General features: G+C 42.0%; 1 protein-coding gene across 24 annotated transcripts in view; it reads left to right on the forward strand.

Annotated features, from left to right (window-relative positions):
- Window positions 1-22,470, forward strand: part of LOC106580487 (splicing regulator ARVCF) — a 371,259-nt gene extending 348,789 nt beyond the window's left edge. For 10 of the 24 annotated variants that reach the window (XM_045703240.2, XM_045703241.2, XM_045703244.2 and 7 more), the window contains 9 exons: window positions 6,481-6,608; window positions 12,209-12,359; window positions 13,506-13,698; window positions 14,956-15,067; window positions 15,196-15,346; window positions 15,996-16,049; window positions 16,603-16,697; window positions 17,913-18,025; window positions 19,555-22,470. In XM_045703240.2, coding sequence (XP_045559196.1) covers window positions 6,481-6,608; window positions 12,209-12,359; window positions 13,506-13,698; window positions 14,956-15,067; window positions 15,196-15,346; window positions 15,996-16,049; window positions 16,603-16,697; window positions 17,913-18,014 — 986 coding nt within the window. In that variant the 3' untranslated portion in view covers window positions 18,015-18,025; window positions 19,555-22,470. The remainder of the gene's footprint in view (window positions 1-6,480; window positions 6,609-12,208; window positions 12,360-13,505; window positions 13,699-14,955; window positions 15,068-15,195; window positions 15,347-15,995; window positions 16,050-16,602; window positions 16,698-17,912; window positions 18,026-19,554) is intronic. The other 14 variants (XM_014161608.3, XM_082966374.1, XM_082966376.1 and 11 more) reach the window with 7 other exon arrangements.
- Window positions 22,471-23,429: the final 959 nt, after the last annotated feature.

The following is a 23,429-nucleotide window of genomic DNA, read 5'->3' on the forward strand; positions in this document are numbered from 1 at the left end:
TCCAACTTTCCTAGCATTCAATTTTGTTGTTGTTTTCAATTACACTTCCTGATATTTTCTGACGGGTTTGCGGGTCACCTGGGGTCAGCTATTGTCTTTCAAAGCAGCCCTAACAATGTGATGTGATAGCTGCTCTCTCCGTGGCTTCCCCTGTGAAAGCGTTCATTATCTATGACACAGACAGCGATATGAAAACCTTAACCATACATTCAGAGCCACAGGGGTCTCATGGGGTTAAACATGTGCATATGTTTCAGAGCTGGAATGGGGATCCAATGACTTCTGATTTCCCCTGTTCAAACAGTGTTATTTATTTAGCTAGTGTTTCATAGGCAGAGAATGTGACTCTCTGCTCCCTCTCTCCCATTCTCTTAAGGACATGGAAAAAACTACACTTTGACCTGCTGTAAAAACGTATCCACTTTATGAAGTGATATAGCAAGCTGTTATTGATTGAAGTGTGTTTTCATGGAAACTACAGATGTTCCTCACTCGATCTGATGGGGTTTTAAGTGGTAATCCTATGTATATGAAGGGAGTAGAGTATACACTGAGTGTACAAAACATTAGGAACATCTTCCTAATATTGACTTGCAACCCCTTTTGCCCTCAGAACAGCATCAATTCATCGGGCCATGGACTCTACAAGGTGTCGAAAGCATTCCATAGGGATGCTGTGCCATGTTGATTCCAATGCTTCCCACAGTTGTGTCAATGATGTCCTTTGGGTGGTGGACCATTCTTGATACACACAGGAAACTGTTGAGCGTGAAAATCCAGCAGCGTTGCAGTTATTGACACACTCAAACCGGTGTGCCTGGCACCTACTACCATACCCTGTTCAAAGGCACTTACATCTTTTGTCTTGCTCATTCACCCTATGAATGGCACACATACACAATCCATGTCTCAATTCTCTCAAGGCTTTAAAGACCTTTAACCTGTCGTCTACCCTTCATCTACACTGATTGAAGTGGATTTACATCAACAAGGGATCACTTGGTCAGTATATGTCATGGAAAGAGCAGGTGTCCTTAATATTTTGTACACTCATTGTATGTGATAGAAGCGGGAGTGTGACGATCGTCGTAAGGAGTAGACCAAGGTGCAGCGTGTTGAGTGCTCATGATAAATATTTATTTTGAACACTAAAGCAAAACAAGAAACGGAAAACGAACGTCACGTTCTGCAGGCTTCACTGAGCAATACAAAAACAAGATCCCACAACACCAGGTGGAAGAAGAAAAAAAAAAACTACTTAAGTATGATCTCCAATTAGAGACAACGAGGACCAGCTGCCTCTAATTGGAGATCATCCCAAACAAAACCAACATAGAAATACAAAACTAGAACATGAACATAGAAATACAAAACATAGAAAAACTCCCCCTGTTACGCCCTGACCTACTCTACCATAGAAAAATAACAGCTTACCATGGTCAGGACGTGACTTGGAGGCTTTGGGAGAGGCTTGCCTCGGATTGGGGTTACAATACGCTCCCCACTTAGTTTTGATTGATAAACAATGTTTTTTTGACAGAAGAGGGCTAATATGCGGTGTGTGTGTGTGTGTGTGTGTGTGTGTGTGTGTGTGTGTGTGTGTGTGTGTGTTGGGTGCTGTGTGTAGATAGGAGGGGTGTGTGTGTGTGTTGGGTGTAGATAGGAGGGGTGTGTGTGTGTGTGTTGGGTGTAGATACGAGGGGTGTGTGTGTTGGGTGTAGACAGGAGGGGTGTGTGTGTGTGTTGGGTGTAGATAGGAGGGGTGTGTGTGTGTGTGTTGGGTGTAGACAGGAGGGGTGTGTGTGTGTGTTGGGTGTAGGGTGTAGATAGGAGGGGTGTGTGTGTGTGTTGGGTGTAGATAGGATGGGGGGGTGTGTTGGGTGTTGGGTGTAGATAGGAGGGGTGTGTGTTGGGTGTAGATAGGAGGGGTGTGTGTGTGTGTGTGTGTTGGGTGTTGGGTGTAGATAGGAGGGGTGTGTGTGCGTCCATGTTTGTCAACATTTTCTGTAGATTAAATATAGAAGTATATAATATATGCAGGATATGCCAGGCCTTAAAAGAGAGAGAGAGATAGGGAGTACATGCAGGGGTGCGTGCTGCATGTGGTACAATGTGTGTGTGTAGCTCTAAGCACCAGCACCAGAGGGACATAGAGGTCACGCCACAGCGACAGTTAATTATTCAACATTCATTATAATTCATTATAATTCCCTACTAACAACCTGCCTGGCAGGCAGCTAGCAGGCAACGCTTGCCTGACGACTCAAACTGAATTTTTCCGCTGCTCTATGTTTGCTGCATACTTCAGTCTGAGACTGCCATCGTTTGTGGTGACGTCAAAATGATGGTTGTTGTACAAAACAAAGTCATCACCGATTGGATCATCTCAACCAATCAGAGTATCAAAGCCAATGACGAATTTTCAAAATGACGCTTTACACACGCGTGTTCTGGCTTTGGCCCAACCCATCGGTTTCTGGGACCAATCAGACGGTCTAGAATGGATTTCCATTATAGAAATCCTCGGGGAGGTACTCCGATCCAGACTCATTGTGCTGTACTGTGGCATAGCGTTTAGCAGGAGCAAGGAGTTTGGGTAGCCAGGCAAAGGCAATGCTCACTAATGACTGGAAAGTGGTTAATACACTGTACATGTCATGACCATACTATGCTAGTACAGCACCACCCTATAGCCTACTAGCTAGTCTGACATGAAGGTGAACCATGAAGATGCACTGCAAGCCAAATAAAAAAGCCTCAAAAAGATATTAGCATCTCTATGGTGCTAAATCAACCCCTATGATGTGCACTGCCGTTTGACTGCAAACCATAGAAATGAACCTTACAGAGATAATATGTCTACTGTGGACATGGGCTCAGAGCTCTGGAACAGATCTTCATTCACTGGACATGCGGAGATCTTAGAGAGAGCTCTAGGAATTAGTTTAAAGGCCACATGAATGTCTCTCCTTTTTCATTTGCCTCTGAGGGGACAGTACTTGGCCACTTTATCTGAGCCCTTGGCTCCGAAATGGCAACTTCATAATTCTCGGACTGGAAGAGACGAGTCCAAGACTGAGGAATTACAAGAGAGTGGGGAACGGGGAAATGTAGGATTGCAGATTTACAGGTTCTTGCTTATTAAAACGCTGTCCTGGATTTAAAAGTGAACTTGGCACTGGGAGTTTCTGCCTCTGCTGTGAAGCCTCTGAGTCTGATAAATGGCCTTGACTTTGCTGAGTCTGCACTGACTGACTGAATATGCCTGAAATAAGCCAAGTTGTATGGGGAGACGTATTTCTACAGCACTGCGCTGTCTGTGTCTGTTCTACTGTTCTGCTTCCGAGCTGTGGTATGCTGTTTAAGCCCCAGACAAAGGCAGTTCAGTTGTTTTGAATCACACATTAGCTGGCCTCTCTTTGATTACTCACACACTGTGAACTCACTCCCTCTGACTCACAGAGCTCCTTAGGAAACCTGAATCCCTAACACAAACAAGCATCTTTCTTTATGACTGGCAACCTCCTCTCCATGTACCACAATTGGTTTACATGGTTGTGGAGGAATATTGTGGAAGGATTAGGACAGGAGCACGGACAGGAAACAGCTCTGTGGAGTGTCTGGATCTGGCAACCCCAGGATGAAGGGACCAAAGCCAGCCATTCCCACATCCATAATTTACTCTTTCTCCAAAATTATGGGTGTGAGGCCCAGATTTAGATGTGAAAATGGTTATTCTAGGTGAAAATGGTTATTCAAGGTTTGTGCATTTCCTGAAGATAGTTAGAGGTCTGCTCACGCCCAGAGCTGGATGTAGTCTAGCCTAGATCTGGCAGAAATAGACAGCTCTGCTCCCTCTCGTCTCCTCCTCTCCTGGGCTTCAGAGTCGTTTGTCTCACTCTAGACTTTCTTCTTTTCTTCTCTCCCTCATTAAGGCGATGGTAAAAGGCCCTTCCAGATATCCAAGTCTGTTTCTTGGCCTCATCCATTGAAGCGAGCAGTACTTTTGTTTACCTCTTTGTATTACTAAGACTTTCACTGTTCTCTTCATTTCCAACAAAGAATGTATGGAATGCCTCTCCCACCACAGTGTATCAATCATTAACATTTAATATATGGGGTTTGAAATATACCTCTGGAAATGAACGCCTCGGATAACATGGAATGAACCAATGGTTATTTTCTTTCATTTAAGCTCAGTGGAAGTGAATGATTGAGGTGTGTGTGTGTGTGTGTGTGTGTGTGTGTGTGTGTGTGTGTGTGTGTGTGTGTGTGTGTGTGTGTGTGTGTGTGTGTGTGTGTGTGTGTGTGTGTGTGTGTGTGTGTGTGTGTGTGTGTGTGTGTGTGCGCACACGTACAGTGTGTTCTGACTGATACTATTATTCAGAGAACAGTGAAGAAAAGGCAGTCTGTTCTGAACCACCACTTTAGACTTGCAGACTTTAATCTGCAGAAGGTTTTTGAGAATATATGAATGCAGATGCATTGTGATGATGATGAAGTACTTGGTTTTGAGTCCATAGAGCCAAACCAAGTTGTCTTCCATAGCGAGGGGCTGTTAGTGTGGATGTACTACAGTTTGAGAAGTGCACCTCCCCTGGGAGGTCAAACAGCCTGAGCTAACCTTGGTAGTGGAAAGGAGAGTGGGGTTCGATACTTTCTCTGCCTCTCCCTGCCCAGCCCGATCCATCCATAGCTGATAATATAATTACACAGTTTACCACACAGCTCAAGACAACCATTGACTGACTGCTACAATGTGTTAAATGGACAGAGAGAAACTTTGCTTTCAGATACTTGATCTTGTTGTATATGTAAAATCAATATCTACTTACATCATGATTCATTCACAAGACTAATATATTTATCAATCTAGTGTGAGTGATGTATTGTTGTGAGATCGGATCTGAAACTTGGTCTGTGGCAACAGATTATTTATTTGGGTGTAATTTAGTCTAAATGATAAAAAGATCAGGTTATATGTTGCAGTATTCACATAATTACAACCAATGATATATGCTCTCTACAGTTTTCTACAGTTTAAGTCTTCTTAAACGGTGTAATCACAGTCCTAAACTATAATCTGAGGTCAAAGGGACCCGACCATGTCAAAAAACTCCACGTTACCTTGCCTCAACAACATAGGAGGGGACTCACTCCCTCTACCTTCAGTAGAAGCAGGGCACAGTTTTATGACTGAGGTCATTGATCACATTAGCAGAGATTTGTACTTTGATAAAAGCTACATAGTGGCCATTAGGCTATTGGCTCTGTTACTGTAGAAGACCATTTCTTCTAGGGGTGGCTGATGGCTGTTTCATCTGTGACTGAGCTTTTAATACTTTTTGGCCACACTTATACCATACTAACTATCAGTGGTATTAGTAAATACTGTGTTGTACCAGCAGTACTAATACTGTTTAAAAAAAAAAAAAAAAAAATGTATGTAACTTTTATTTAACTAGGCAAGTCAGTTAAGAACAAATGATTATTTACAATGATGGCCTACCCCGGCCAAACCCGGACAACGTTGTGCATCGCCCTATGGGACTCCAAATCACGGCCAGATATGATACAGCCTGGAATCGAACCAGGGACTGTAGTGATGCCTCTTGCACTGAGATGCAGTGCCTTAGACCACTTGGGAGCCATTGGTTATTCCATTGTAGTTATGGAATAATGACTATGTCATTTAAAGGGTTGTCACATGGTTTCTACCCAGCGATAACAATAACTTGGGTAGACTATGCACAGTTGTTTGTTATGTTTATCACGTACTGTTAATGAGATTTACCAGAGTGTGAAAGGGAGAATAATAATTGACAGACACCTAATAGTCTTGCCTGCCATAATTATGTGGGAAGATAGCCGACTTCTATTAGTCTTATTATGTGAGCAGTTTCACAGACTGATTGCCTGTCTCTGTATCTGAGCTACATGTCTCTGTTTCTTTTAATTGTGTTCAATAATCTGTCTCTGTTGGCTCTCTGTCTCCCTCTGTATCTATCCTAAAAGTGTCTCTGTATCTAACTTCTGTCTCTCCCTCTCTCTCCATATCTAACTTATATCTCTCTCTGTCTGCGTATCTAACTTTCATGTCTATTTCTCTCTCTCTGTTTTTCTCTCCATATTTAACTTATCTGTCTCTGTATCTAACTTCCATGTCTCTCTCTCTCTCTCTCTCTCTCTCTCTCTCTCTCTCTCTCTCTCTCTCTCTCTCTGTCCCTAATTTCCACATCTCTCTCTCTGTCTCAATATCTAACTTCCATGTCTCTCTCTCTCTCTCTCTCTCCCCTCTCTCTCTCTCTCTCTCTCTGTCCCTAATTTCCACATCTCTCTCTCTGTCTCAATATCTAACTTCCATGTCTCTCTCTCTCTCTCTCTCTCTCTCTCTCTCTCTCTCTCTCTCTCTCTCTGTCCCTAATTTCCACATCTCTCTCTCTGTCTCAATATCTAACTTCCATGTCTCTCTCTCTCTAGGTTTTGAGCTGCTGTACCAACCGGAAGTGGTAAGGCTGTACCTGTCTCTGCTAACTGAGAGCCAGAACTACAACACTCTGGAGGCTGCTGCAGGGGCCCTGCAGAACCTCAGCGCCGGACAGTGGACCGTGAGTCTCACACACATAAACACACACACACAATGTGATTATGGGGAATAAGGTCTCTGAACCTCAATAGGCTGGACAAGTCATTTATCCCAAATGGAGCTCTGCACTGTCAGTACAAAAACACTTCCATTTGGTTACAGTAGTGAGTAATCAGAGTGTGATGTTTTTTCCATCATTTACACACTCATTACCATCACTAGTGTAAAGTACAGAGGCCTATCATGTTATTCCCTCCAGGAATGGAATGCTCTTAGTCAGTACTGGCCTATGTTAGGCCTAGAGAGCTTTGTCATTTTAGCGCTATCGTGATTCATTTTTTAACACTTATGTGTCATGCTGTAAAAATATCCGTTGCCACGGCATTAATCATCACCAGGCTCCAGCACCATGCTCACACCTTCCTGTTCCTCTCAGCTCAACTCGTTCACAGATCTCTCCATCCACAGCGGTGGTAAAACACAACACAACAGACAGGATGTTAGATTGATTTGAAAACATCGAACTTGTATCTCTTGCTGTTAAAATCTGAAACGCTTACACATAACCTGTGGTAACATGTAAAACATGTGTAGCCTACAGTACATGTATACCATGTATAAACCATGTCACCATTTTCATTTTTACTGTTTTCTATCACTGTTCTGCACTGGGGATTTTTAATAATTAGATACAGTGCCTTCAGAAAGTATTCATACCACATTGACTTTTTACACATTTTGTTGTGTTATAGCCTGAATTTAAAATAGATTAAATATAGATTTCACTGGCCTACACACAATACCCGATAATGTCAAAGTGGAATTATGTTTTTGCAAATTTGACTAATTAATAAAAAATAAAAAGCTGAAATGTCTTGAGTTAATAAGTATTCAACCCTTTTGTTATGGCAAGCCTAAGTAAGTTCAGGAGTAAAAATTACCTTAACAAGTCACATAATAAGTTGCGTGGACTCTGTGTGCAATAATAGTGTTTAACATGATTTCTGAATGACTACCTCATCTCTGTTCCCCCACACATACAATTATCTGTAAGGCCCCTCAGTCGAGCAGTGAATTTCAAACACAGATTCAACCACAAAGACCAGGGAGGTTTTCCAATGCCTTGCAAAGAAGGGCACCAATTGGTAGATGGGTTACTACAAAGATACAGGTGTCCTTCCTAACTCAGTTGCCGGAGAGGAAGGAAACTGCTCAGGGATTTCACCATGAGGCCAATGGTGACTTTAAAACAGTTACAGAGTTTAATGGCTGTGATAGGAGAAAACTGAGGATGGATCAACAACATTGTAGTTACTCCACAAAACATTAAATGACAGAGTGAAAAGAAAAAAGCCTGTACAGAATAAAAAATATTCCAAAACATGCATCCTGTTTGCAATAAGGCACTAAAGTAATACTGCAAAACATGTGGCAAAGAAGTTAGCTTTATGTCCTGAATACAAAGCATTATGTTTGGGGCAAATACAACACATCACTAAGTACCACTCTGTAACGGCCGTCGTAGTGATTGGACCAAAATGCAGCGGGTATGTGAATGCTCATCTTAACTTTTATTGAACACTACACAAAACAAGAAAAAAATGAACGACAGCTAGACAGTTTGCAGGCAAACCACAGCAGTGCAAAAACAACTTCCCACAAAAGACAGGTGGAAAAAGGGCTACCTAAGTATGGCTCCCAATCAGCGACAACAAAGTACAGCTGTCCCTGATTGAGAGCCATACCAGGCCAAAACACAGAAATACAAAACAAGGATAGGGAACATAGAATGAACATAGAAATATAAAATATAGAACATACATCAAAACCCCAAAACACACAAAACAAACACCTCCTGCCACACCCTGACCAAACTACTATAACAAATAACCCTTTTTACTGGTCAGGACGTGACAGTACCCCCCCCCCCCCCCCCCCCCCCAAAAAGGTACCGACCCCGAATGCACCATGAAACAAAAACTCACAAAATAATAACCCCAAAGTAAAGGGAGGGAAGGGAGGGTGGCCACGTTCAACGACGGTTCTTCTGCTACACCCCCCCTTCCCAATCCTCCCCCTTACGGAGGTGGCTCAGGAGCGGGACGCAGACCCCGCTCCACCACTGGCTCACCCCACTTTGGTGGCGCTACTAGAGCGAGGTCCCTCGCCGCCGACCCCGGATGGGGGACCCTCGCAGCGGGCGACTCTGGCTGCGCCGGACAGGCGGCTCTGGCGGCTCCGGACAGGCGGGCGGCTCTGGCGGCTCCGGGCTGGCGGGCGGCTCTGGCAGCTCCGGACTGGCGGGCGGCTCTGGCAGCTCCGGACTGGCGGGCGGCTCTGGACGGGGACTGCGCACTGAAGGCCTGATGCGTGGGGCTGGCTTTGGAGGCGCCAGACTATTTTCACGCACCACAGGGCTAGTGCGAGGAGCAGGAGCAGGACGAACTGGACTGGGCTGACGCACTGGGGGCCTAGTGTGTGGGGCTGGTACTGGAGGTACCAGACTGGAGACACGCACCTCAGGGATAGTGCGAGGAGCAGGAACAGGACGTACTGGACTGGGCTGACGCACTGGAGGCCTGGTGCGTCATGCGGGCTTTGGAGGCACCACATAGAAATATAAAATATAAAACATACATCAAAACCCCAAAACACACAAAACAAACACCCCTGCCACGCCCTGACCAAACTACTATAACAAATAACCCCTTTTACTAGTCAGGACGTGACACACTCTTCATATTTTCAAGCATGTTGGTGGCTGCATCATGTTATGGGTTTGCTTGTCATCGGCAAGGACTAGGGAGTTTTTTGGGGCATAAAAAGAAACGGAGTAGAGCTAAACACTGGCAAAATCCTAGAGGAAAACCTGTTTCAGTCTGCTTTTCCACTGGGAGACAAATTCACCTTTCAGCAGGACAATAACCTAAAACACAAGGTCAAATATACACTGGAGTTGATTACCAAAACGACAATGGGTGTTCCTGAGTTGCCTAGTTACAGTTTTGACTTAAATTGGCTTGAAAATCTATGGCAACTTGAAAATGGCTGTTTAGCAATGATCAACAACCAACTTCACAGAGCTTGAAGAATTTAAAAAATAATAATATGCAAATATTGTACACTCCAGGTGTGCGAAGCTCTTAGAGACTTACCCAGAAAGACACACAGCTGTAATCGCTGCCAAAGGGGATTCTAACATGTATTGACTCAGGGGTGTGAATACTGTTATGTATACTGAACAAAAATATAAATGCAACAATTTCTAAGATTTTACTGAGTTACAGTTCATATAAGGAAATTAGTCTATTGAAATAAATTCATTAGGCCCTAATCTATGGATTTCACATGACTGGAAATGCAGATATGCATCTGTTGGTCACAGATACATTTTAAAAAAAACGGTAAACCAGTCAGTATCTGGTGTGACCACCATTTGCATCATGAACTCCTTCACATAGAGTTGATCAGACTGTTGATTGTGGCATGTGGAATGTTGTCCCACTCCTCTTCAATGGCTGTGAGAAGTTGTCAGATATTGGTGGGGACTGGAACACGCTGTCGTACATGTCAATCCAGAGCATCCCAAACATGCTTAATGGGTGATATGTCTGGTGAATATGCAGGCCATGGAAGAACTGGGACATTTTCAGTTTCCAGGAATTGTGTACAGATCCTTGCGACATGGTCCGTGCATTTTTATGCTGAAACATGAGATGATTGCGGCGGATGAATGGCACGACAGTGGGCCTCAGGATCTCGTCACGATATCTCTGCATTCAAATTGCCAACAATAAAATGCAATCGTGTTCATTGTCCGTAGCTTATGCCTGCTCATACCATAACCCCACCGCCACCATGGGGCACTCTGTTCACAACGTTGACATCAGCAAACCGCAAACACGTCGCCATACATATGGTCTGCGATTGTGAGGCCGGTTGGACATACTGCCAAATTCTCTAAAACGATGTTGGAGGTGGCTTATGGTAGAAAAATGTGCATTTAAATTCTCTGGTAAAAGCTCTGGTGGACATTCCTGCAGTCAGCATGCCAATTGCACGCTCCTTCAAAACTTGATACATCTGTGGCATTGTGTTGCACATTTTGGAGTGGCCTTTTATTGTCCCCAGCACAAGGTGCACCTGTGTAACACAACAAAATGTGGAATAAGTCAAGGGATATGAATGTTTTCTGAAGGCACTGTATATAAAGAGACAGAATTGCTCTCTCCCTCCAAAAAACCCAGCTTCTATCTCAAGGCAATCAAACTGCTAAACAGCAATCATTAACTCAGAGGCTGCTGCCTACATTGAGACCCAATCACTGGCCACTTTAATAAATGGTTCACTAGTCACTTTAAACAATGCCATTTTAAATAATGCCACTTTAATAATGTTTACATATCTTACATTACTCATATCATATGTATATACTGTATTTTATACCATCTATTGCACCTTGCCTATGCCGCTCGGCCATCGCTCATCCATATATTTATATGTACATATTCTCATTCACCCCTTTAGATTTGTGTGTATTAGGTAGTTATTGGGAAATTGTTAGATTACTTGTTAGATATTACTGCACTGTCGGAACTAGAAGCACAAGCATTTCGCTATACTCGCATTAACATCTGATAACCATGTGTATGTGACCAATAACATTTTATTTTATTTATGTAGTTATTTTATTTATGTAGTTTGAGCAGATCAAATCAAATGCTATTGGTCACATAGACATATTTAGCAGATGTTATTGCGGCTGTAGCAAATGCTTGTGTTCCTAGCTCTTAACAGTGCAGTAGTATCACAACAATACACACAAATCTAAAAGTAAAAGAATGGAATTAAGAAATATATACATATTAGAACGAGCAATTTTGGAGTGGCATTGACTAAATTACAGTATAATATAATACAGTATATACATATGAAATGTGTAAATCAGTATGTAAACATTATTAAAGTCACTAGTGTTCCATTATTAAAGTGGCCAGTGATTCCATGTCTGTGTATATAGAGGCTGATCAGAATGCCAGTCCACACTGGGGCTTGGGGCTGATGCTAACACATCAAACCTCTGCTTAAAGGAGATGGAGATAACGTGTCCCCATTCCCGATGAGGATATCTCAAGCTTTTTTACTTTAAATCCTCTATTCATCCCCTTCTCCTTGCTGCTCCCTAGCTGTTAACTATGCTATGCTAGGTACGGTCTGTTTTAGGTTTACTACTCCCACCTAGTGGCCGGGTTCTGGTGTTGCACCAGTTTAATTACATCTCAGGGGGTAACAGTGTTCCGCAAAGGAGCTCTTTCATGTCAAACGTATTGTTTTGCGTTACAGAAAAAAAAGAGAGGAGCATTCGTTGATGTTTAATCAGTGACAAATTGCATCACATGACAGTCTGTAGCCCTGCTGTGTAATTCTTTTGAACAGTCAAATCTAGATAGCCACTGTTGGCTGTGCTAATGTACAATAATTGTGTGTGGGGGAGGGGCTTGCGTGTGTGCTTGTGTAGGGGTGTGTGTGTGTGTACATGCGTGTGTATGTATTAGCTGGTAGTATTCTCTCTTCAGACATTTTATCCTTATCCTCCATGTTCCCTCCTCTCTCTGTCCCCAGTGGTCCAACTATATCCGTGCCACAGTGAGGAAGGAGAAGGGTCTTCCCATCCTGGTGGAGCTGCTGCGTTCTGACTCTGACAAGGTGGTCCGAGCCGTTGCCATCGCCCTGCGCAACCTCTCCATCGACCGCCGCAACAAAGACCTGATCGGTACGACCATTGACCAACTGTATGCTGTAAAGAGAGGCCGTGTGTTAACTGTGGGCTTGACCACACACGGCCTCTCTTTACAGCACACAAGTACAACAATGGGGTAAAACACTTTGGAATGCTGTGAGATCAGATAGCTGTTACTAACCACGTTTCCATCCTCAGTTTTTATGCAAGTAAAGTCATATCATATTTTTTTAAATCACGACACCAGTGATGGAAACAGGAAGTTTCTGTACAATTTGTATGTTCGACATGGTAGGATCTTTTTGTGTTGGTAAAATAAATTATTCGAGAAATGGCGGTGGAAATGCCTTTATTTACAAATATTGATATAATAACCATCATAGCAAAGTACATTTGGAGTCACGCGGCGATATGATGTGTGATCGGAAAGCATGCAGTTTATTAGGTTACAGATGAAATCAATTATGATGAACTTTACAGGGTTGTGAAAGTGCACGAACTTGATCCTGCTTTCCAATAAATATCGATAATTCTGGTGACATGATGATTGATGCTTGACTGCCGTTTAACAAATAAACATATTCTCGCTCTTATCCATAATAATCTCATAAGACTAGCAGCCTACGCACACTGTATCTGCGAGCTGTTGGCTAGGGCGCACATGCCAAGATCAGAGCAGGCACATTTGCTGTTTAACGCAACAGTTTCTATGACAAAACTATCAGTAGATAGCGATGGAAACACACATTTTTATTCGGTACATGAAAACTTAAGCGAAAAAATACATTTTGTGTGCGCTATGTCATCACCACTGACTTTTATCCACAATAATTCCATTTATAAGCAAGAAACACACCACTGGTGGGAAAATGTGCATATTTTCTTTATGCAGATTTTTGAATATTCGCATGAAAATCTGTTGCCAATTGGATTGAAACCTAGCTACTGAAGATAACAATATGATTGTTGAACCTGTGTATGTCTTTTGCTGATTGATTGCAGAATAGTCAAAGTTTTAATTAGTTGATATCAAACATTTTGTACAATGCTATTAAAACACTATGTAGCGCAACAAGATGTAATAAAAACTAAACAAAAACCCCTTTCCTGAATGTTTACACACCTTTTACCTCTATTACCATTTGACGGTGACACTGCTCTTTGACCTCTACCCTGTAGGGAGCTATGCCATGAGGGACCTGGTGAGTAACCTGCCCAGCGGTCAGCAGCAGCCAGCCAAGAACCTGGAGGAAGACACGGTGGTGGCCATTCTCAACACCATCCACGAGATCGTGACGGACAGCTCCGAGAACGCACGCTCCCTCATCCAGGCCCAGGCCATCGAGAAACTGGTGGCCATCAACAAGACAAGGTATGACCATTGGCTAGCACAGCTGGCTACAGTGCAGTATAGCAACAGTACAGCACTGTACAGTACAAGGCAGCGTATTAGTTCAGCATAGTGTAGCACAGCACAATGCTAACGTCTGGCCGCTCACAGGTTCTAGTGTTTCGAATAGATTTGTTTGTTTTTCTTAGAATTTAATGATTGATTGATCAATCTAATCAATGACTCAATCAACAGCAGTTCAGTTCCATAGTAACTATACTATACGTGTGTAGTATGCACATACATACCGTATGTAGGCCTACATGTACCACCGGTCTTCCTCCCCCATGAGACAGGTCTCTTACTGCCTCTAATCACCTACCCATTTTAATTGTTTTGAACTTGAGTTCAATTAATAACATAGTGACACATTTATATTCATGATATATATTCTGCAGTCTCTCAAGGACCAGGAGTGTCTGCTTCTAGCCTTATACAATGTAACGACCCTGTCTTTTCATGTCCTCTCTGGCATGGGAATTAATAATAGAAGGTAATATAAGCTGGATTCCTTGTCACATTATTTCGATCTGTAGAACACTACTTAGATTGAATAGATAAGCCCTTACCGTGCAGTGTCTGGTTTCCAGGAAACAAACTATAGTGCACTTCACCTGAATACTAAGTACTATGAATAGGAATTCAGGAGCTGTTTTAATGATTTCCCAGTTTCTACTATATTTCACTTTCCTCATATCCCATTGAATTATCTGATCTACTTGATCAAGTCAGCGAGCAATGATAGCTGTCTCCTTCTACAACCTATTGATAATTTAAGATTAGTTTCCAGTGGGGATTTGATACCCATACTTTATTTAATACCAAATAAATGTGTTTTCTCTGCACCCATGAGAATTACTTTGAAGTAATGAAGAACCCTCCCATGTAATTAACAGAAGGGCTAAGGAGTAGCAAATGAATTCAATGAAAATAAATGTGTGCGGCCATTGGAGTATGAATTAAAAGCAAGCACCTGGGGCAACCAGTGGGAATAGATGGCTTTGAATGTGAGATTGATTGCATTTGGCTCCAGCCTCCACTAGCTGCTGGCAGTGGTTGGGCCCAATATTCTGGGCCTGTATTCACAAAGAGTCTCAGAGTAGGAGTGCTGATCTATGATCAGTTTTGCCTTTTCAATTATAATGAATGCACATGGGGACCTGATCCTAGATCAGCACTCCCAATCTGAGACGCTTTGTGAATACCGACTCTGATTCTCTTCCTGTCTACCTTCCTCAGCCAATCACCACGTGAGGACAAGGCCGCCTCCCACGTGCTGCAAACGGTGTGGAGTTACAAGGACCTGAGGAACGCCCTGACCAAGGAAGGATGGAACAAGAGCCACTTCCAGGTATACGGCTGTGTAGTAGAACACACAAACACGCACGCATTCATACATATACATGTACAAGTATTTACACACACACATGCACACACATACAATTAGTACACTCATATGTCTCTACTCTCCCCCCTCAGCCTACAGCGACCGGTGCCCCTAAAGCAGCCAAGAATGGCAAGCCAGGCTATGACGACACCACTCTGCCCCTGATGGAGAAGAACCAAGGTCAGTCTGTGATGGCAGGCGAGACTGGGGATCCTCCGGGCCTGGCCTACTGTGGTGAACTGAGTGAGGAAACCATAGATATTAATAACTGCTCTATATCAATGGAGCAAACTGTGCTGCTGTTACTGTGTGTCTGTTTGTATCAGAAGCCTTGATTAGAACAAGTGTTTAGGGGGATGGTTCTATCCATCTGCGCTTTGCTTTGTGTGTTCTCACTCATATCCATTTACCTACTGTTGGAGGGCTGTGCTTGAAACCTTTCGCCCTCATTGTTGTGCTGCAGTGTTTGGTGATCTTTATGTGTAAGTAGGTTCTTTTTGGGATGGTGTGGTCGGGAGAATGATGCATCATGGGTAGATTTATCTAATCCAATAGTGTGTTCTTGAACGCAAATCCAAGCATGTATATTAGGATATATGCATAGAGGGAGGTACGGAAGCAGCCTAAAACACGAAACATCTCATTGACAGAGGAGTCGAGAGCATGACAGTACTTATCTTGTTTCTGGTCATGTGACTTTTTTTGCAACCATGCATACACATAAAGTGTAGTTGTCATTCACACCCATTCTCAGCCTGCCTGCATTACTGCTAAAGTGTACCAGCAGACAGTGACTGAGGACCATTGGCCTGAAAGCAGCATTGGCTCGTGATTAAAACAAGTTGTGTGTGTGGTGCTCATGATAAAAAAATGGCATATAAATGCTTTTCAGGCACCAAGAAAAATGGAAGTGGTGATATGATACCTATGGACGAGCTTGGTCCAGGTAAGACCGAGTTTGCATGACCTCAATCACCGACGAGGAGCACTAGTAGTCTCAGATGGAATGTTCTTGTCTGTAGGAACTACTCACAGTTCTAGAACCCTAACAACACCATTGCCAACATGGAAATTTAAGAACAAGTTTGTAGGACAACTATTTTGGGACAAGCAATATTGGGAATGAACAAATATATTGTTGTGATGCTCTAACAGTGGACAATGTTTTACTTATGATGCTGTATGCAAGACCCCTCTCTTAACAAGATGTTGGTATAAGGATGGCCATTAATTCAGACACAGGACCAACAGGAGGTGTGGGCAATTCTCTAATGACTGTGTTCAAAACCTGGCAAACTTTAATGTCCTCCTCAGTGCTCCTTTTTTCAATGAAAATGTAAAAACAATTGTCTTGTTTCCTCTCTTACTAATGAGTTCTTCCTCCACATCAGATATGCACAGCTCCACTCCTGGAAGGCTGCATGCAGCTTATACGTCTGTAGTTTCCATCAATGTATTTAAGAGTGCTATATTTCTGTGATCCTTTCTCTCCTCATTAGATGGCTACTCCACCATCGACCAGAGAGACAAAGACTGCAAGTACAAGAGTAGTGGAGACGGGTCAGTGGACCTGACAGAACGGGAGCCATTGAAGGTACGTCTGGTCTGGACCGACCCGTAACAGCTCACACCGCTCAGTTACAGCAATGCTATAGGTGACTAAGGGATCAGGCTATTAAAACACACAAGTCATGATACTCCGTTTCTGTTAAGGTAGCCTGAATCCATCTCTTCCAGTGCCCTTGTCCATTTGTCAATGCCATGGCCTTTTGATTTCTTGAAGAGGAATCTGGATTTTCGTTTTTGCAGCAGCAGTTAATGTTGTTGTCTGTCGAGCCGGGTGCCACTCATCTGGTAGTCCAATTTACTGACTGCAGACAGCAGATCTGACAGCTAAGCAGCAGATAATTGAGTGTAAGCTTTGTGATTGTGAAAGTAATTAATCTGGGACTGATTAAAAGACTCCTGCCCCTCCATCTCCACTTCTCCTCATAGAGCGAGAACCAAGGCCTGGTTCACACTCTCACTCACACACACAAGCCTGCATAGTAAGTGGCTCAGTGCCCATCGCTAGAGAAAACTCAGAGTGAATGAGAGGGAGAGAGAGAGAGATTGAGGATGATTTATTCACTGTTGAACCAGGGTGATGTCCAGTCCAGTCCTGTGTTTCCCATCACAGGATTATATTCTCACGCTCTGATCGGTCAGCGTGGCGTAAGGACTGAAGGTGGTTTGATAGGTCAAGCATACGAACACAGAAGTCCTCTTGGTTAATGAAGAGTTACCATGAGTTCAGAATCAGACATCATGATAGTATCAAGAGATAGAATGGGAAAATAGGTGTTTTGCTGACCTTCTCTGCTTACCATGTGTAGAATGGCAGCTATGCAGACACGTTGCAGCTTGAAGACGCAAATGCTTGTCAAGAAACAGTATGCTTCAAAACCTCCAGAAGCAAATTAGCCATCAGACAGGACTGGAGTTGGCAGATATCTCCTCTCATGTTTACAGACCCTGTCCCTCTCATGTTTTGAATTTACTTCAGCACAGCAACAACTGCTCAACCCAACTTTCTAGACCTCCAGAAGCCTGGAACCAAAATGCAACTCTGCTGTTTGAACTGCTCTGTCCCACTCTGTTTTTGTTTGTTTGCATGTGTCGGTTGGTTTGTTGTTTTTAATCACTTTTTCAGACTCAAAAAACATCGTCCTTTATGCTAAGGAACTAACCCTGGCTTTCCACTCCTCTCTATGGATGATATTTATCGACCTCTTTGTTTTGCTGTTAACCCCTTCTCCCGTTGCTGCAGAATGACACAAATAGGAAACACTATGTCAGGAGTAACAGGCCTGCAGTCAAACTGGTGGATGCTTGTGACGTTAAACCTCAGCCTGTTGACTCCTGGGTCTAAATGCATGCATGGTAGGTCTTACAAATGTTAGTTTTCCACTTTCTGGATTGTTAGTCTCCTTTCTTTGTTAGCTCCACCACCACCACCACACTGTTTCTGTTTTAACCCTCACACACGTCACTTCTGTTTGTTTTTTATCTGTGCTTGGACCTGCTTGACCCAGAGTAGTTGGCTTATGACACCAAACTTGAGAAAAGCTGGATGAAATGTCATCATTTTCACAGTTGTGGAGCACCTGCCTAAATAAAACCCACCTGTTGCAAAACAGACAGACTCCCTTGACTATTCCAGATGAAATGATGTTTGTTCTAAATTATGAAAGGGATTAACTCTAGACTTTAGATGGAATACATACACACACACACACACACACACACACACACACACACACACACACACACACACACACACACACACACAATTCCTCCCAGTGTAGCTGGAATGAAAAGCTGTGGGAAGAACATGGTGTATCATCTCCCTATCAGCAGTAATCAACACACCCTTCCCTGGGACAGAGAGCTCCTCCAGATAAATAATGGATGCCTGGATGAACACACACACCAGCTCCTCTTTCTCAGTTATGGCTACACAGTCTGTGGTAGGCTAGGATAGGCTAGCTGCTCTGGGTTAGCATCACGAGAGCTCACTATTGGGGATCCTCTCATCACTTGCTCATCTCTTTGCTCCTGTTCCATCACTAATCACTGAGTGTATCTGCTCTGGGTGAGAAGCTGAGGTAGGTGGCTGATCATCAACAGCTCTATAGAGGTGAAGGGCTATCTTTCTTCCTTGCTGTAAGTCTCTTTATTCTCTCATTGCTTCCCCATGACTCTTATTGTCCTAGGTAAGGGATCAACCATACTGCTTTGATTGACTCCTCATGTGGTGCTCTGAAACGCAAACTGAAATATGACAATGATCATCCGTACAGAATGAAGTACTGAAAACAATTGCGTTTATATAATAACGGTGAAAACAGGTTGTGATCACCACATTAAGGTCTAGTCAAAGCTAATGAACGAAATAACAGATCTACTCTAACAATAACATGCTTAGAATGGACAGAGTAATCATACCAAAGAATGGACATTGAGTCAATCAGGTAAGATAGCGTAATCATACGAAAGGCCTGCTTCATTTGAGTGTTAATCAAGCTGGCTTTATGCAGCAGCTGCCATTCAAACATATCATCAAAGCATCTCTCTCGCTGTCTGTTACATTGGATTTGACATCTGTCAAGCATGTATGAATATAGTGATTTTTGTATTGTGATTATGTAATATAATTTGGTCATTGTGCTCTCTGACTTACTTTAAAAGCTTGATTATTCAACTGCTTTAAACACCAGGCCTGCGTCCAATGGCACCCTATTCACTTTGAAGTGTACTATTATTGACCAGTGCCCACTTGGCTCTGGTAAAAATAAGTGCACTATATAGGGAATAGGGTGCCTTTTGGTACACAAGCCTGCTCTCTTATAGGTTTTCAGCTCTTGACATAACCACCTTGTCCCCCCCCTCCCTGTTCTTCTGTGTTCTAGGCTTAAATAACGACAGCGTAACACCTAAACTAGAGGATCTCCCATATCATCACTGCCATAACACATGGAACTCATTTTGATGTTGACTCGTCAGCAGATAGACTTTGTAAAAGAAAGAAAAAAGAAACCATCATCCAACAACCAATGTTTCATGCTTTTGAATCAGCAAATGAAATGATGTATAAAAAAAGAAAGAAAAGAAAATCTAAAAACGACTACTTGTCATATCTACATTCCCCACTGGATGGACAGACGTAGGGTACCCTAACAGCAAGGACTCTGACTGGAGCAGCACTGCATGGTGTCAGGATGGAAGAGTGGAAGCAGTTATTGTCATAGAGATACAAGTATTCTAGAGTTCTATCTCTATGGCAATGTAAGGATGGCTGGTGGTGTGAAGCAGGGGGAGAGAAGGTGATGTCTGTTGGGAGGAAAGGAAGTGTGTTGGAAAGGAGACATTTTGCTTCTAATAGTATTTTTTTTTTCCATTTTTTTTTTCTATGTTACAATTTAGCCTATTGTTTAGGTTTTGTTTTTGTTGGTTTGTCTTTCGTCGAGGCACAGTAAATCGTTTTTGTTTGTAATATAATTGTTATTTTTTTATTTTGTTGGTCTTTCTTTTTGTTTGGGTTTTCCGGATTGAAGAAGTGTGGACTGGTGTGGTAGATGAAGGTTGGGGTGGTTTGAAGGACTTGATGCTTGAAGGGCACTTAAAGGAACTGTATACCTGCAAGTGTTGATTGGAGTTAAGGAAGTGAAATGACGTGCATTTGGTTGGGTTACTTATAGCTGTTGAGCGAAACAAAATGAAAATATATTTTCAGTATCGACACAGACTAGAGATATGCGTTTGCCGACGATATATGAATTGCTTGGTTGGTTGCAGTTTGTCATTGATATGTATTAAAGTTGAAGAGGATATAAGACATTTTGTTTATAAATGGATTGTGTTAATGAAGGAATGGAAAGTACATGCCCCTGGTGTCAAAGGGTAGAATCTAAAAGCATTTTATATTTTTGTTGGTTTTATAAATGTATATTAGGGTCAAAGAAAAACAAAAAGAGAACAGAGAAAACAAAGACGTCTTAGTTGTCTACTCTTAACAGGTTGTTTGGGAAGCACATTCATTGGATAAAAGATCATGTTTGTAAACAGAAATAACCACATCATTTAAGTGTCAAATCTGTCGTCATGCTGATCACATATTTATATTTTGTACTGTCAAGAGAAAACAAAACAAAAAAAGAACAGCTGTTATTCAGCTTTCTTTTTAAAGGCGAGTTGAACTGATGACCTGGTCTCCAAATCTTTCAAGGAGATTAATAGAGGGAGGGAGTGGATGGTTCAGCAGGGATCACTCAAGAGATACGACTGAGAGAAAAGAGGGATGGATGGGTGGGTGGATGCAGCAGCAGGGATAGACAGAAAGATGTTAGACAGAAGTGTTACAATTCCCTTCACATTTCACACTGCAATTTATATGAAGTCGCTGAGAACCTGAAAACATGCTTTGATTTCACTAATGCATCTTTAAAGAACTATTTGAAACAAGCATGAAAAAATGTACAAATGTTCATATTATATTATTTTTAAGTGCCAGTTTTTGTGGTGTGATTGGATATTAGTCATTTATATCCGGAGAGGAGAGCAGTTTTCATGTGGTTCAAGGCAGAATTTGCATCACGTATGAAGTATACAACATCTGTTTGATAATGATATTTTTTGGGCCCTCTCTAGGGGCAGTTGAAATGTAGTAGTGCAGATGATTACGTCATTGTCTTTTAAAAAGAGCCGAGAAGAAAGGCTGAACTACACGCGGTTAAAGGTTTAGTAGTGGTTTTGTGATTGTTTTATCTCCATCTCCAAGTGGACTCTCCACTATGAACCCATTCTCTCTCTCCCAATTCTGGGACTAGTGAGGGGACCCTCCACTAATGGACAGCTTAACTCATGCGTCAGCTATAGGCAAATGGCATGTGCCTGCGTTGAATGCCGAATTTCTTTGTGATGTGACTTTATAAAGCTTGCATATTTTACACAGTGTTTACAAAGACTTATGTGATCAAATAAAAATGTAAAGTACATGTATTAATAAACATTTAATTTCAGAGAAAAGCATTGTAATAATAGCCCCACGTTAACGTCCTCCATGTCGACGTACGTCCTCAAAACTGTGTGCTTTTCATTGGATTGTTCATCTTTGACTGTCTATTCCTGACTGCATTTTGTAGTACACAACCAGAGAATCTTGTGTTGTATTTATATACATATGAAATGAGTCCATGGGCTTGTTTGTGGACTGTGCTAACTGTGCTGTGAAAGAAATGCAAGAAAATGGGGCAGAAATTGAATCAAATGAGCAAGACCTACCTGTGTAGATATCACTGATTCAAACTCTTCAAAATAAAGTAACTGTACTACTCAGTAGCAAATGTGTTTGTAACTATCATGTGCCTTAACATTTTCCATGGTACATAAAGATATCATTGTGTTTTATATAACTCTTTATCCCTCCTGCCGTTCCTCCTTCCTCCTCATCCCCTTATACCTCTCCTTTTCTCAACTGTGTCAGCCTCCCTCCCTACAGTATATCTCTCCCCTTCCCCTTCATTTTAGACACTTACACATTCACTCACTCTGTCCTCAGTGTAGACTAGACTGTTGGTGGGTTTTTGCTTTGTATTACATTGTATTATAAACTTTTAAAAGATAGAGACATAAAACATGGTTTGAGTTCATAGAAGAGTACATTAATGCTTTCGTAGCTATCAGAGCGATGCCACAGTGACAGAATGTATTATGTTGATTTTACTAATACCCAGAGGCAAGTATTACGCTTGTTCAAATAACGTAAAAAATACTGATTTGTAGAGTATCAATTTGGTGTGTTTTCAATAAACCATGCCTGGAAAGAACATGTTGGCTGTGAATTTTGTGTTGTTGATATTCCATTCCAAGAAGACCAAGGATCTATACAGCTTCATGAATTTTACCTTAAGCCAAAATCCATTCCCAATAAATAATATATTGTAGAAGTTGTCACTAATGTCACATTGTCATATGGTTAAAAGAGACTCATGCTACTGTCGTGTCTTTGGCATCATTAAACTGAAGACTGAAATCAATTCTCAGTAATTATTATTACGTGATTAAACAAATCACGTAAATGTAATTAACTAGGAAGTCGGGGCACCAAGGAAAATATTCAGATTACAAAGTTATAATTTTCCGGATATAACTTTCAGATATTTTAATATCTGATCCATTAGTCTTGTAATTAATGAATTATTCTTTACCTCATGTTAGTCTCATTCTAAACATCTTAATAAATTGTTGGTTATCTGCACAAACCCAGTCTTCACTATGAATCATCCATACATCAATTGTCTCAATCATTTATTTATTAACTAAATAAATAATCACAGAAATGCTCAAACAAACAAACAAAGTGGATATGGTTACAAGGAAATGATAGGGGATGTGCCCTAGTGGGCTTAACCGGTATGGCAGCTTGGTAGACAAAGGGACTGAGAAGGGCACAAAAGACAAAAGACACTACACAGTTCATAATTATAACCATTGAAATGCTAATCCTTTGCACATGAATGCTCACTCATTCGGGAATAATTGCAATCAATAAATATATTTATGCTCAGTGTGTCGTCGTGATCTCTGTTGGAATCGTCCTTCTTTCTGTTGGAAGTTCATCCGCCCGTCTATCGTGGTTAGAATGGATACTTCAGAGTCCCATTCAAAAATGTTATTATAGAATAGATGTTTCGGCGGTTGTCGGTCTTCGCATTCAATGGTATAGAATTCCTAGCTGCAGACTAGTAATTAGTATCAAAGATTTGCTCTTATTCTGTCGGTATCG

This window comes from Salmo salar, chromosome 20 (assembly GCF_965601325.2).
Source record: "Salmo salar chromosome 20, fSalSal1, whole genome shotgun sequence".
Classification (NCBI taxonomy): Eukaryota; Metazoa; Chordata; class Actinopteri; order Salmoniformes; family Salmonidae; genus Salmo; species Salmo salar.